The sequence below is a fragment of the Rousettus aegyptiacus genome, unplaced genomic scaffold, assembly GCF_014176215.1.
Source record: "Rousettus aegyptiacus isolate mRouAeg1 unplaced genomic scaffold, mRouAeg1.p scaffold_m13_p_15, whole genome shotgun sequence".
In the NCBI taxonomy this organism is placed as follows: Eukaryota; Metazoa; Chordata; class Mammalia; order Chiroptera; family Pteropodidae; genus Rousettus; species Rousettus aegyptiacus.
Genome location: NW_023416290.1, coordinates 6,403,952 through 6,418,651, shown reverse-complemented (window position 1 = coordinate 6,418,651; position 14,700 = coordinate 6,403,952). Strand labels below are relative to the sequence as shown.

General features: G+C 36.0%; 1 protein-coding gene across 3 annotated transcripts in view; it reads right to left on the bottom strand.

The window, feature by feature from the left end:
- Window positions 1-709: 709 nt before the first annotated feature.
- The window catches only part of UBE2W (ubiquitin conjugating enzyme E2 W), a 47,626-nt gene continuing 33,635 nt past the window's right edge, over window positions 710-14,700 (bottom strand). For 2 of the 3 annotated variants that reach the window (XR_004954568.1, XM_016153703.2), the window contains exons 5-6: window positions 13,979-14,054; window positions 710-6,128 (exon numbers count right to left, since the gene is read on the bottom strand). Coding sequence is in view for 2 of the 3 variants with exons in the window: in XM_016153703.2 (XP_016009189.1) it covers window positions 6,115-6,128; window positions 13,979-14,054 (90 nt within the window). In the remaining variant the exon portion in view is untranslated. Of the gene's footprint in view, window positions 14,055-14,700 lie in introns of all 3 variants that reach the window. The other variant, XM_016153702.2, reaches the window with a different exon arrangement.

Below are 14,700 nucleotides of genomic sequence, written 5' to 3'. Positions count from 1 at the left end.
GAACTAGTGGAGAGCGTCGGACCTGCTATGGGAGGTAGGAATTATTTGAAGGATTATAATAAAAGGAGAGAATGCCACCAAAGTACAAAGGAAGATGGGTCTTTATTCGTCTAGCCAGCTATGAATGGAGCTGGTTAGGGGTTAGGGCTGCGGAAACGGCTTCGGCGGTATGGCCACCCCAGTAAGGCGCTCCTGGGGCGAGCCGCCCCTCTGTGGAAGGAACCCAGAGTACCCGCAGAGCACACTGAACCCCCTCCTGCCGGAGTAACTGAGGTGTGGCGACGTCCCCTTCTGCTCCGTCCTCCTCTCCTCGCGAGCACCTCGCCAGGTCAGCCGGCCGGGCCCGCGCACTCACAGGCCCCCCCAGGCGCTCTGCGGCGCAGCGCCAGGCTCAGGCGACGCAGCCAGCGCCCAGGGCCCACCGTCCACGGCTTCCGAAAACGCCGTCTCTAACCAGACTCACTGAGCGAAAGCGCGAGCGCCCCCGCAACACCGGGCGACACGCCCACGTCGGGCGACCTGCCATGCGAGTGAGCGCGGGGCCCGCCGGCTCCTTTCCGCCGCGCTCGTGTTTGGAAATGGCCTGGTGGCTGTTCCCACGGCCTTTTAAAGACCAGTCTTTTGTAAAGAGAAACTGCTATTGAAAGAAAATTTTACATTATCATGGGGTTTAATATACGATTCAGTATTCAAGTCTACAGAAAAATAGTCAAGGACAACTGCTTTATTAAAAGTTACTAAATTCCATAAAGCACACAATGTAATTTATATTCAACTAACAAAAGTTTGGTACATGTATTTAAAAATATATAATATATAGATTTATGTCTTAACATTTATATTCGATTTAAAAAGCAGTAGCTTTACATATTTTACAAGTTGAATTTATAAAATATATACATCTACCCTATTCAAATCCTCAAGCACGAACTTCCATTCCTATTAATAAAATGCACAATCTTTATTCTGAATATTGAGAGAAAAATGGTACCAACTAAAAACAACAAATCCATTTTGACTTAAACATGCACTTAGTTCTTGGCTACGAGATAATGAATCTAATAATCTATTAAAATAATTATTTTACCTCAAGCCTGACAATCAATTTGCACTTATATAAATAACCTATGGTTAACTATGAAAAGGCTTGCATTTTCATGGTTATCTGACACAATCTACCAAATTCCTTACTAGTCTTGCTTCAGGCTTTAAAATGAGAGAGGCAGGATTATTTCATCTTCCCGCGTACCAAGAGATCTGACAAGTGACGCCACACCTTACAAGCCACGCCCCTCGGCGTGAAGCCACGCCCTGCCTGTCCGAAGGCAGCTTGCCAGTACTGCAGGTGCGCGTTATCCACACCCCTGACCCTGCATGTGCCAAGGACGAGGACAGCAGCTGTTTTTCTTTTTCCCAGTCAAGTGCACTCAATTTGCAAAATCGGACATCTTTAGGTATGCTAAGGTACGCCAGCTTCGGTTCTGGCATTCTTTCCATACATTCAAAATGACTTCGGATATTAAATTCTTTAATCGACAAAACATTTTTCATAAAAAAAATATTCGTATAATCATTCTGGAGATTCATCCCCAAATGTAAGTCCCAAAACTAACATTTGAGAATTAAAATCACAATAAACACCTCAATTAATCAGTACCATCATCAGACTCAGAACTTCGACTTGCAGGAGAGAGATCCGAGTTTGAAGGACATGTTTAAATTCCATGGTCCTCAAATGATAATGATGTATATAAGCCCATCTTTAAATGAATGCACAATTTATGCTGAGAAAGCAAGTCTCCCATAAATTATTTCTGAAAGAGTTCCAAATCTCAAAAAGGCTTAGAAACTTACATGGAAATACATTTTACCAAGTAATTTAATTCGGCTGGGCAATTATTAGGATGGGAGAGTCACCATCCAAAAAGCAAACAAAATTCTCTTAATATTAGTAGTTATGAACTAAATTAGAGTTAACAGCTCATTTAGCCAATTTAACAAATTTAGCCACCTGCTGATGGACTGAAATTATGTATCAGAAATTATGTATTTTATTTGTAGGAAGAAGTCTTTTTGTTAAAAAAAAAAATTCTGATGAGAGGTAGAAATTTGAAAAATCCTCCTTTCTCTGGATTCCCTAACCCCAAGAAAAGGAAAGGGAAGGAAGGGGAAAGGGAGAAAGAAGAAAGGGAGAGAGGGGTCAGAAATAAAATGCTAAAGGCTGATACACTGTACATCTGTGAGAAGACAGAAAGGAAAACAAATAGAAGAGGGATAAAAAAACAAACACAAACAACAAAAAGGTCTGCAAAGAGGATGAGATCAGGGCTGGTCGGTGCGGCTTAAGACACCGTCGCAGATCTCAATCACGCAAAGGTACTAACATCACACAGAACGGTGCAGCAGCTGGTTTGAGAATGAATCCTCAGTTCTTCATAAAAAACCAACTTATATACACAATTATCAATCTGGAGCATTCAGCTAAAACATGTACAAAAAAACTAAATAAAAGTGAGATCAAGAAATATAAGCAGCAGTAACCATAAAGGCTTAGAACTAGTGACACTGGATTCTTTATTTAAAAACATTTTTGAACACACAGTACCTCCTCTTCTCTTCTATTTTTAGGAAGAAGCTTTAACAAGTTTTAAATGTCTCAATTCTCAAAAACAATAGGCTTTTTAAAAAATAAGATTCAAGTACCAGAAACAAGTAATATGTGGTTACATACCATTTTCATATCACTAATCATTTCCATTATTTGTCAATTCATCTTTGATGCAATCTGGGAACAATCAAGCAGTCACTAGATACCTGTTTTAGAATCTGAAAAAATTATTATCCACCACAGGAATCTAAGTATGCATATACGTAAAATTTCAGAAGGGAAAAGTAATAAACTATTCTAGTTACTTTATACCAAATATTTGTGTACCTAGTCAAAACAACAGGGATTAAGATCTTTCTCCTGAAGAACTGTATAGAAAAGCGACTTTTAGCATTTTTCCCTAGGGACTAAAAAAGGCTTTATTTCCCTGCTAGCTTAAAAGGAGGAATTTACACATTATAAGTGAAGTCCTTTAGAAGTGAATATTAAATTCCTTAAGAGAACATCCATAAAATTTATTTTTAAAAATTTATCTTAAAAAACTGAAAACCATTTAAAATCTATGGCATTAATACCTACATGACATAAGTTTTTTGAAAGGGCACCAAGTTCCTGATCTAAACATGCAAAATAAGGACTTCAATGTATCACTGTCAACAGAATTTGGCAAACCAAAAGAATGGCCTTAAAATAAATAAATAAATAAATAAAAAAGAAGGAAGTGCTACTGTCTAAATACAAGAGTATAATTCTGCAGGCCTACGCAGCAGAGCGCCCCACAGAGGGAATGCAGGCAAGAGGGAAGTAGCGTGTTCCTATGTACATTTTCTTGGCATTCTGGTTGTCACCCAACATGATTACAGAGAAATATTCTTATTATTATTACAAAGCCACTAATTGCCCTCTCTAGAACAATGACTCAGGTAAACCTCATGTCTTTTAATAATGTAATTTACATTAAAATTAACTTATTAAATCCAAGTGCAAGGAGTTTTCAATGATTCCTAAGTTCAAGGGAGTAATGAAGAGGTGTTATCTGATTGCAAACTTTGAATGGTTGGTATTTCTATCTTATAGGATATTTCATCTTAATTTCTTCTCTTTAAACCATAAAATGTACCAAAATTATTTGGTTTTCCTTTACTTTCCTCCACTTCATTTTAATTTACTTTATGATATCTCTATGTAGAGAGAGAGGTATGTTAAAATACTGTTGTTTATATTAAAAAACTCAACTGAGGCTATATATGAGCTATTAATCTATAGTATAGCATTGTTAATCTTTGACCTGGTTTATCGATTCCTTTGGTGAATAAGTGTCACAGGTCACTTTCTTATAAAAGGATATCAGTGAGAGGACCAGCGGTATGAAGACTCCCCCACCCCCAACTCCAGAAAATGGTCAAGTCAGTCAGGAGGTTAGAGCTGTTATGTAAAAAAAAAAACGAAAAACAAAAAACAAAAAACAAAAAACAAAAAATAACAAAACGACCACCACATAATCTACAGCTGCAATTTTCATATTAAAAAATACTTAAAAACTAAGAGTAAGTCAAAGCATTCCAAACAACATTTTCTGTCTTGGTTAAACAGACCAACTAAGACTGATAAGAGACTAGTGTGAGAACTTAGGTACACCTAGTAAAGACAGAACAAAAATGTTTTTAATTTTAAAAAGTGGCAGTTGCTAACTAGCCATATAAACAGTGTCCACAATTTGGTAGCTGGCCATAGTTTTAAGTTTTAATTTTTTTCAAGTTATTTCTAAAGCAGACATATGTTTGAAGTCTACCCACCCTGAGTTCAGCAATTATACTTTAGACTGTAAAATTATATGCCCTTAATTAACATGTACAAAGCTACAAAATGTCATCTATACAGAGATTAAAAACAATTTTTAAAATAGTCTTTGCCAATTATTAATTGGATGGTTTTGCTGGGGTACATATTTCAAACCTTTGAGCCACTGGCTTTCATTTTTAATTCCAAATTGATTCATAAATTCATTGTAGGATATGTCAAAAAGAGTGCAACAATAGACATTAGTAAAAATAACATTGTAGTAGAAACAGATCTTGCATATGTGAAAAGGTAATTTATAAAATACAGTAATCACTTTTTAAAAAGAGAACCTACTTGCAGTTATCATTAACTTACATGGTACTGAGAACTGGACCTTTCAACAATTGTTTTTCTATAGAAAAATTTTTATCTAGCTGGAAGCAAAGTCTTTTAAACAACAAGAAAACAAGACAAATCCCTCAGAAGTAACTGTATGGCTGTGTGAGACAAATAAGCAAACATACCATTCTACAGTGTACTTTTGCCTAAATTTTAAAATAAAAATGTCCACACTCTTTGTTAAAACATTAAGCCTCTGTCAAAAATGTATTTCTTATTTTAGGGTACAGGATTGAAGGACAAGATGATACTTACAAGAAAAGAAAATTTACAAGAAAAAACTTGACAAAAGTTTTTCAATTAAAGTACTGTAACATTCAAACTTGACTTAAAACATGAAAGAAACAAAATTGCAAACAAAAATGTTTATGGATTTTCCAAACATAAATAAATGAATAGTGTTTAGGCAGTAGGGCTCATGCTGATGGCTAGCAGGAAGTAACAGAGTGTAATCTACTTGGAAAAACCGTTAATGTACAAATAATAAGCCCAAGTCATGGACTGTAGCAGTTTAATCATCACTGCCATTTTGCTTACTTCCAATATAAAGCCTTGATTAAATCACTCATACCCTATATTAATCATACCTTTACTTCAGAGATCGAGGAACTATATACAACAAATGAATTTATTTTCACCATAGGGATAATGTATTGTACCTCTCTGCCAATGTTACTTGAAAACCTTTCACGTCAAAACAATTTGACAGCAGATATAAACAATTCAATAAATACGCAATGATCTTTCATTACAGTCCTTTAAAGATGCATGTTAATTCATGCTGTTAAACCTTAGGATCACAGTGCATAGAATCCAAACATAAACATTTGGGGTGACCTTCAAAGTAATGTTGGATCCCTCACTTTATTTATAATCCCACAATAACCGGTAAGTTCATTTCATAGGCCCTATCATGCATTAATCACTGGGTGGCAGGAGTTAATGAAAATTTTTCCTATTATAACGTCCATTGCCGGCAATGAACGTCCCCAAACCGTCAAGGAAGTCATTGTTATTGCACAATACACGAGGACCTGGAACTTTTCCAAAAGCTTAAAAAAATAAAAATAAAAAATGGAATTATATTTGACATTTCCTGACACCTGCATTAATACTGTATGACTAATTAAAGCATGTCAGTTGCCCGGACTGAACCAGCGATCAACATGCGCCCAGAATGCACACGAGTAAAAATGCAGTAAAGGAAGTAGTCTTCATTGCCTATAGGTCACTTCCAGTCAAAGGTTAAAGTTCAAAGACTGAATGATCAAAGTGCTCATTTCTCAGTAGGACTATCTTCTGCTAGGAGGATGATAAAGGTGGCATCAACAAGTATCATCTTTAAGAAAAGGAGAAAAAAGAGAAAAGTCACGCATGTGTAAGTCATCTGTGAGTCAGTCTAACACAATCCCAAGAAGCAAGAATGGGGTTTACATGTCTGACCTGCCTCCCCCAGTCCCTGCAAATAAAAGCTGACAGACAAATGAAGCCAAGTCCTAGTCTTTCAGGGAAACGGTAGTTCACACAAGTCTTAAAGTGAAGTATTGTTAATAGTTCTATTTAAAATAATTAATCGATGCATATTAGCATCAGTCTTAAGAGAATTCTTTTATGGCAATAATTTTAAATGGTAATGAGACAGGAATTAAACTCCTAACCAACACTGTCATGCTACTTAATACAGAATAATACAAGTCATGTTTTTATTCTATGAAGGAAATCACTTCGCAAATTAGATACAACCTCCAAGTCAACCAAATAATGTCATTTTCTTTAGAAAATGAGTTTGTCAGCAAGTATAGATACATATATGCAAAGGAGATAATTAAAAAAAAAACAGATTTAGTAATGTCTTCTGGTAGCCTCAACACATAATATTTACATAACACACAGTATAATCTTTTGAGTTCATGACTTATTTTACAGAAATTATTTCACAAAACGTATCTGAAGGATTCATTCTAAACACTGGTTATTCCTCGACAAGAAGCCAGACTAATGGCAACTACTCAAAAAAGTTGTGAAAGCTCTGAAGGAGAAAATTCTGAAAAATCGCCCCAAATATTTTACATCCACCCCATGTTAGGATCGATATATTGCTTATAAAATTCCCATTCATAATGGCTCAATGAGAGCTAAAAACCAGAAACTGACTTCTACCCCGGGCAAACTAGTAGAATAGTCTGTGTTCCTATACTTTAAGAGTAATCGAACAGGTGAAATAGACTAGATTTTAAAAATAAGTCATATCTAAATCATCAGAATCCTTTAAAAAAATAAGAATATCTTTAAGAAAACAAGTGGATAGTTTATAGCGTGAAGTGTCATGCGAAACTATGTTTCTTAAATCACTGTGGAAACCGGAATAAAGAGGATATATAAGAATATGAGTAAGTTCCTTAAGATATCACTTCTCTAGCAGTATATTTTGTAACTAGGGTCCTTGAAATTAATATTACAACTAATCACACTTAAATCTCTATGCTAAGAGATGGCATTAGATTCTACTTAATATGTCAAACTATTGGAGATAAACTTTAGTACCATACCGACAATGTATATACACTGTGACAAATAAAATTCAAACTGAACACAATGTTAACAACCAGGATTAAGCTTTTATCTCCAAAGACATTATCATCTTTGATAAATGGTACCATCAATGTATCTTTATCAGGTTGTTCCTTCTGGAAGTTTCCAGTACAGCAGGCTCTTGTAGAATGTGCTACCAACCTTCAAAAGGGTTGGGAGACCCATGTGAAGCTGTTGTTCCTATCTCAGCTCCCATCTTGGGTCAGATGTTAAAGGAAATTTAGGACTAATACGATACCACCTGCCTTGAATATGTACTCTTGGAGAAATAAGCACACTAAGTAAGTTCTGAAAAGTTCAATTATCTCAGCTAGGTGAACCCACAGGAACTTAAATATTACAAATCTGTGATGGCTGTATGCATGTAATCAAGAGTCTATGAGTAAACACTTGCGTATGAAGACAGGACAGGCATGAGGCAAAGCCATGGCCTCCTTTCCCCTAAAAAAGAAGGCCATCATTAAGAAGCAAAAAACAAATCTGTTAGCAGGAACAGCTTCCTGGCTATACGAAAGGATTACTGGATATTAGGAATGGCTTACAAAAAACAGTGTTACAGTAAACCCATCTTGAATCAAGACAAATACAGCTCTACGAAAGGTGCTGTAATAATACAATGAATTTCACCTCCTGGCTCAATTTGTGGCAAAATGATGGCCTGAAAAAAAAAATCTATTAACTATTTAAATTTTTTTCTGGAACTGCAAAAGCCCCTACTAAAATTATACCCTCAAAGATTATATACAATTTACCAGTTCCAAAGAAGTGACACCTACCATGGCTAACTTCACGGGGCATCTGGGAAACGTGAGTGAGAGAGAACTACGTTAGAAGAAGGCCACTTAGCATAAGAACCATCACATTACATGGGAAACCATATCCCTGGATAGTCCCAGGGACAGAAGACTAGAAGAAAAGGAACACAGTAATAGGTCAGCACATATGAAGTGGGATGCTACCTCAAGAAAGACAAAAATCCATCTTTACAGTTAGTTTTGTCTCTCAACAGTTTAGGGAATTAAAGTTTTCCTTTGATAAACCAATTCAAGAAAGATCTCAGAGTAGACAACAGAACTGTTATCCAGCAGGAAATAAAGGGCAAAGACCGAGTAAAAGTTAGGACTCATGAATTTAGAAAATGGTTTTGTAACCCTAAAAGGCAGCACAAATAAAAGGTTCACAACTAATGTAGATAAATCTATGCATTTAAAAGGCAAGGAGAAAAGGAGTTTGTTAATACTAGTCTGAGATAATTTTATGTTCCTATCCTCTTACAATCCTTATAATTTTACAGGCAATGTTTCGGCTAAATGGAACCAGAATATAGCCTGCAGTTTTGTATAAACGGGATTCCTCCTCTCCTCCCAAAATTACAAACTCATCAGTTTACTGGATATAACATGTAAACATTATGCCATTCCAATAAGCCGATACTCAACAGCAGTCGTAAGCTACATTGCTCAATTCTCTATCACTTTAAAGAAAATGCTTCAGGAACCACTGATCTGTACTCCCATCTGTGGAAAGCAATCATTTCTGAAACTAAGCTATAAATGTTTAATATTGGTCCCAAAAAACAGATGGATATTATTAATGGATTCTAGTTGGCTATCTCATTGAAAGAGTTTTTATGATCTCAAAAAAGTTCATCTTTTTCAAGAACAATTTTGTATGTTTTATGATATAAAGCTCTGAGGCTCATTCGTTCATTTGTAAATGAACTGGATATGGATCTGTTTTCAAAGGAAGATTCTAGCCCTGAACCAAAGGTAAATCCCTCAGCCTTTGTGTACGCTGAGATGAACTGTTTGTTCAAAGACCTATTTTGTTTAGGTCTCTATTTTTTTAATTCTATTCTCGTGACTCAATTGATTTTTCAAAGCATGTGGACCACTGCCTTAGTTGGCAACACGGAATATTTGCATTCCAATGCAGATATGACCTCAGTTAACTTCAAGTAAACAACAATAAAAAGTACATATTCACAAGTCAATGACTTGCACAATATACACCTAGACTATATGGTACAGCCCATTGCTCTGGGCTACAAATCTGTATAGCATGTTACTGTACTGAACACTGTAGGCAAAACTAACATAATGGTAAGTATTTGTGTATCTAAACATAGAAAAGGTACAGTAAAAACATGGTATAACAGATTATGAGACTATAACCTCATGAGAACACCGTCATACATATAGTCCATCGGTGACTGAAATATCATTATGTGGCACAAGACTGTTAGGGTATGACGTACACAAAGGCAATTAACAGTAGGTAACAGTGACTGTCTACTTTTCAAGGCACTAAACTAATAATGTGGAAGATCACAAATTTAAGATGAGAAAGGCTTTTTCTCAAAAACCCAACCCTGGTATCAGGCAGCTCAATTTTGGCGTCAGCTGAGTTCTCTTCTAACATCGGGAGATGAACTAAATTTCAGATCTGTTTTTTCTCTTTAATAGCCTCCACCTTGCATCCAGAAGCCCCCTGAAGTAGACAGGTATCATTCACCTAAACCCCGAACCCCTCCTGCCTCTCCAATTACACCTGACAAATACCCTGGCCCATGCTGACCCAAGGGTGTCAGCTGGCACCATAAGGAAGGACTTGATACCTGAGACCTACAATTCCGCCTGGTTCTAGAAACTGAAACATTGAGTGTTTCGGAGAGTTCATCCAACCCTAAGCAAGTCTCTGTTCAGTCTCTGATCTTTTTGTTTATTAGCTTTGCAGGTCACACTTTGTGATCCCTTCAGAATTAGATGATACCAAGAAATAATAAAAGACCATGCTCCTTGGTAACTGGTGTTATAAAGAGAACATGACCACTGAAAACCTTTGGAACTAAAGCAGCTAAGCAGAAAAACATTAACATCTGGAAAACTCTAAAACAAAGCTAATGTGTTCTGCTTTGTATTACTTTGATAAGATTTTCCAAATTCAACTACAATGCCAAGGTGGGTTATTTTGGGTATCGCCTATAACTTATTCTAAAATGTATAAAGGCAATATATGCTACACAGCTGAAATGCTTTAGCTTTTTAAAGGTGGAGGAAAAGTTTAAGGAAGATTCTCTGCATGCGGCCACCGTATTTATGATGGCGCAGTTGCTCTATCGTCTCCAAGTATAAAGGATTATTACTCTGCCTTGATCTCATATGAGGCTCACTCATAGAGCGAAATTGTTGATTTAAGGGAAAATGGGGGAAGGAAATGATTTAACTAAGCAGGGTTCAAACAGGAGGAGAAAACACTGAGGTAAGAATGGTTTTTAAGTCAATGAACTGAAGATGTTTTAAACAGAATTATCGGTAAAAACAAACAAAAATCTTGTACCTGGAACAAGAATTGTACTAGGATAGTCATGATTTAGTTGAATCAGAATCCAGTGCCTTTAAAAAAAAAAAAGGCTAATGTGTATGGGCGGGGTGGGGGGGATACTGTTAATCTGTTTATCGGGAAAATTCCTATACAAACCCTGGACCACTTTATATTAAGATGTTGTGCTTGAAAAGCCTCTTTTTTTGGCTAACTTGGAGATGATCTATCCTCAAACTATTAAAAGACCTTTCTAGTTCAGTTATGAAAGTATGATTTTTCAGTGACGTAACTATTAACTAGCAAAAATGACTTCTTTCATGAAATATATTTTATTTTAAAGAATTTTTATATTTCTAGTATCACTATGTGACTTTTCTCTCTTATTCAAAAGCAGGTCATAAGAAATTCTGGAAGTATTCTTAGGTAAGGGATTTCTCATTAAGTCCTTCCAACTATATAAGGTAGCACAGAGGGCTTGAAAGATGATTACCTTTTTGAAATATCCCAGCAGGGAACAAGAAAGGGAAAAACAGGAACATACTGTCAAACACTAGGGTGGGGTATAGTGGTAGAGAGGGTTATACTTTCAAAATAGATGTATTTTTTAAATTTATCAAAGACAATTTCTTCTCCAATTTTAAAATTTGGTTTAAAAGCACTATAGAAAAGACAATGGAAGGTTTTTATTATTAGTGAGGTTGAGTGTGAAATAGAAGATCCACTATCATAGGATCTTAGACATTTTTAAAAAGTGTTTGATTTAGTTGTGTTTGTCAATATTCTTGATCGACTAATCTCAATTGTAGGTGAATTTGAGAACTTACTATATAAGGAGGTCTGTGACACTTACCGAATTAGTTTTTAAAGGCTCTTTGTAAAAACAGCAAGAGGATGTAAAAGAAAGAGAAGACAGCTGTGTAAACTGAAGTAAAGGGCCGTTTAACCAGTCGGGTCTTTTAACGTTTGCGTGGACCCTCAGTGCTCAGAAAGGACTCCTTCCATCTGATTATTAACACATCCTATTTGGAAAGCTGTCCCTTTAAATCTAAGAATCCGTGAGACAGAAGTTCGCACATGACCAGCTATCTAGCATTACCTGGGAATATCTGAAAAACCAAAACAAACCCAGCATTCTAAACACAGCACTGAAGTTTACTGGATTCCTAAAGGAGAGAGCACTCAGCAAGGCTCCGGCGGGAGTTCCCGAGACCGGAGGCTGTGCGCGGGAGGCTCTGCTGCAGGCGACTGGCCCACGCGGAGCCAACGCCGCACGGAGGACAGCACTGGAGCGCGCGTTACAGAAACGCTCTCCTGAGCACTTCGTGCATAAAAAGTTTGTTATTAAGCATGATTTTCTTAGGAAGAATTCTTGGAAGTTTAGTAACTGAGACAAAAAGTCAATCTTGAACTTTAAGCTTGCTAAATACCGCTGAACTGCTTCCTTAAAAAACCACGCCAAGCATGAAAGCACTTTTTTTCCTACCTTTTACTCCTCTAGCAATGCATTCATTTTATAAAACTGCCATTTCACTGTTACAAAACATTATGTTTGTCGATATTTGTGTGTTGAGTTTTCTAGCCCATGCTCTTAATTATATTTATTCTTAAGCAACTTTTGTAAATAGTTTTTATTTTTAATAAGCTATGTTTCTCACAATTTTATTTTTTTAATTGTAGTGACTGTGATTTGAGGGTTTCTGGTGCTTTTATAAAAGGTTTAAATTTTATAACTAAATGTTTAATGTGTGATTTCCGTTTAATTTTAGAAATTTTTCCTTCCTCCAGAGTTAATACCCAACTTTTTAACACTTTTTCTATTGTTAGATTTTAAAAAAACTACTTAATTCAATTTACAGGAAATACTTTACATATGAAATAAAAATGTAAATGTTTCTTTCCCAAAATGATTACGGATTTTCTAAGAGGATCAGTTACTAATTTTTCCCTTCCCCCTGGTTTGTGTGTGACACCTTATTTGCCACAAATTCAAATCTTATACACAAAGCAGCCTAGAGAAGAGGAATTCTCTTTTAAAGTCTTTTCTAACATTAATGTTTTGGTGTCTGGTAGACTAACTCTCCTTCATTATCTTTAAAGTTCAAACTGATCTCACCTGTTATTTTTTCCCAAACTCTCTCAAGCACCCACCCCATCATTCCACTGGATTTTTACTGAATTACATTAAAACTATAATTTGTAAAGAATATACATTTTTTAATAATACTGATTTCTCATCAAGTATCTCTATTTTTCGCAGCTCATAAGTTTTCTCATCTCTTCTCCTAGGTCATCTATATTTCTCATTAATATTACCCCAAATATTCATATTTCTGTGACTCCAGGAATTCCTCTTTTTCTGTGTTTATGAACTTGTAACTGCTGGTACAGCACTACTTATTGACTCTAGACACCTTTTATCTCAACATTTACAGAACTCCTATAATTAATTTAAAAAATTTTAACTGACTCAAATTAACTGAGGTAACAGGTTTCAAACTGGATAGAAAGATTAAGGGATAAAAGGCCATATTCCTATTAATTAGTTTTGTCAGTTCTAATTTCTTATTAGGTTAACATTAAAAAAAGGACAAAACAAAGAAAATGCTCTTGTGTATACAAAATCACGGGGTGGTTTTTGTTCTCTTGCTTTAAAATGTACACTGAGGAATATGAGCTTTTTGTTTTTTAATGTCAAACATCTCTTGGCAAAGCAGTAAGATCAGTTTAGAAAGACAGCCGCTTTCATTTATAAAAGCTACCATCACCTTCCCAACTAGAACAGAAACTTAAAATTATTGAGAGTGCTGAATTCATAAAGAACCTCAAAGTGTTTGAGGAGCAACTATTAGGACAGGAAGAGCTTTCTTTAACGGGTCACCTCTGACCATGCGATCTAGATCTACTCCTTCCCTTCTGACCGACCGCACAGCATGAGAACTAAATGAGTACGCAAGGCATCAAAGCTTCTATTTAAATAACAGGTTTCCCAGGAACTCGTTCTAATTTGATTAATGAAGGACTTCTTCCTTGTAATGAAATGGTAGAGTTTCAGAATGTTAAAGCAATTTCAGGTTTTATTTGTATGTTTTCTGTGTCCCATTAAAAAGCCAGTCTAACTTATCTGTTAAAATACCTTAAAATATTTAAAAAATTTTCTCCATGTTACAAAAATACAACATCGATTATATAGGCCCTTCTTTTTCTCAAGCAGATATGCAATTTATCAAACCAAAATGCTAAAAAATGTTATTATTCTAAAATAAAACTGCTTACCATGATACCACCATTTTGTTTTCTTTGGATTCTTGTTACATGTTCGAACATAAAAAGAATTATCTGGTGGTCGTCTCTGAAACCAAAAAGAGTTTAAATAGATAAGAAGTTGTAAAACAGAAAAACATAAGGGAGAAATAGTTTCAATAAAAGCTTAGCAAAACTATTACAGGATGCATAAAAAACAATATAAATGCTAATGGCATAACTTAATACAGTCTAGTGAATGTAGTCTCTTGACCCTGAAATTGTTTTGTAAAAATAAAGAGGTGTGCCTGTGTGGTCTGGACAGGTTCTAGCAGGATGACTACAGTGTGACGAGCAACAAAAACTGTGCGCATTAGGTTGTAAAGAATTTTGGTTTCATTTATCTTATCTCCCTGGAAATAACTGTTATTACTGTGTAAGCTAATTTAAAACAGAAAAGTCTACCTAATTAAGTTTTCTGAGAAATTACAGCAACTTATAAACCTCCACAAAGAATTAGGTTTTCTGTAAGATAAGTATCATCAAGGACAGACCAAAGGATTCAGTTTCCAAACGACACATAAGAGGAAAAAAGGGGGAAAGCTACATTGGCACTTCTGCCACACACGTGCCCTGGCCAGCACCACGTGAGAAGCGCGTGGCCGGTCTGTGAGGGAGATGCGTCGCCGGCACTGATGCCAACGACGTCAGAGAGGGACGGCAAAGACTCTTCCTGGAAACTGGTGGATATTCAG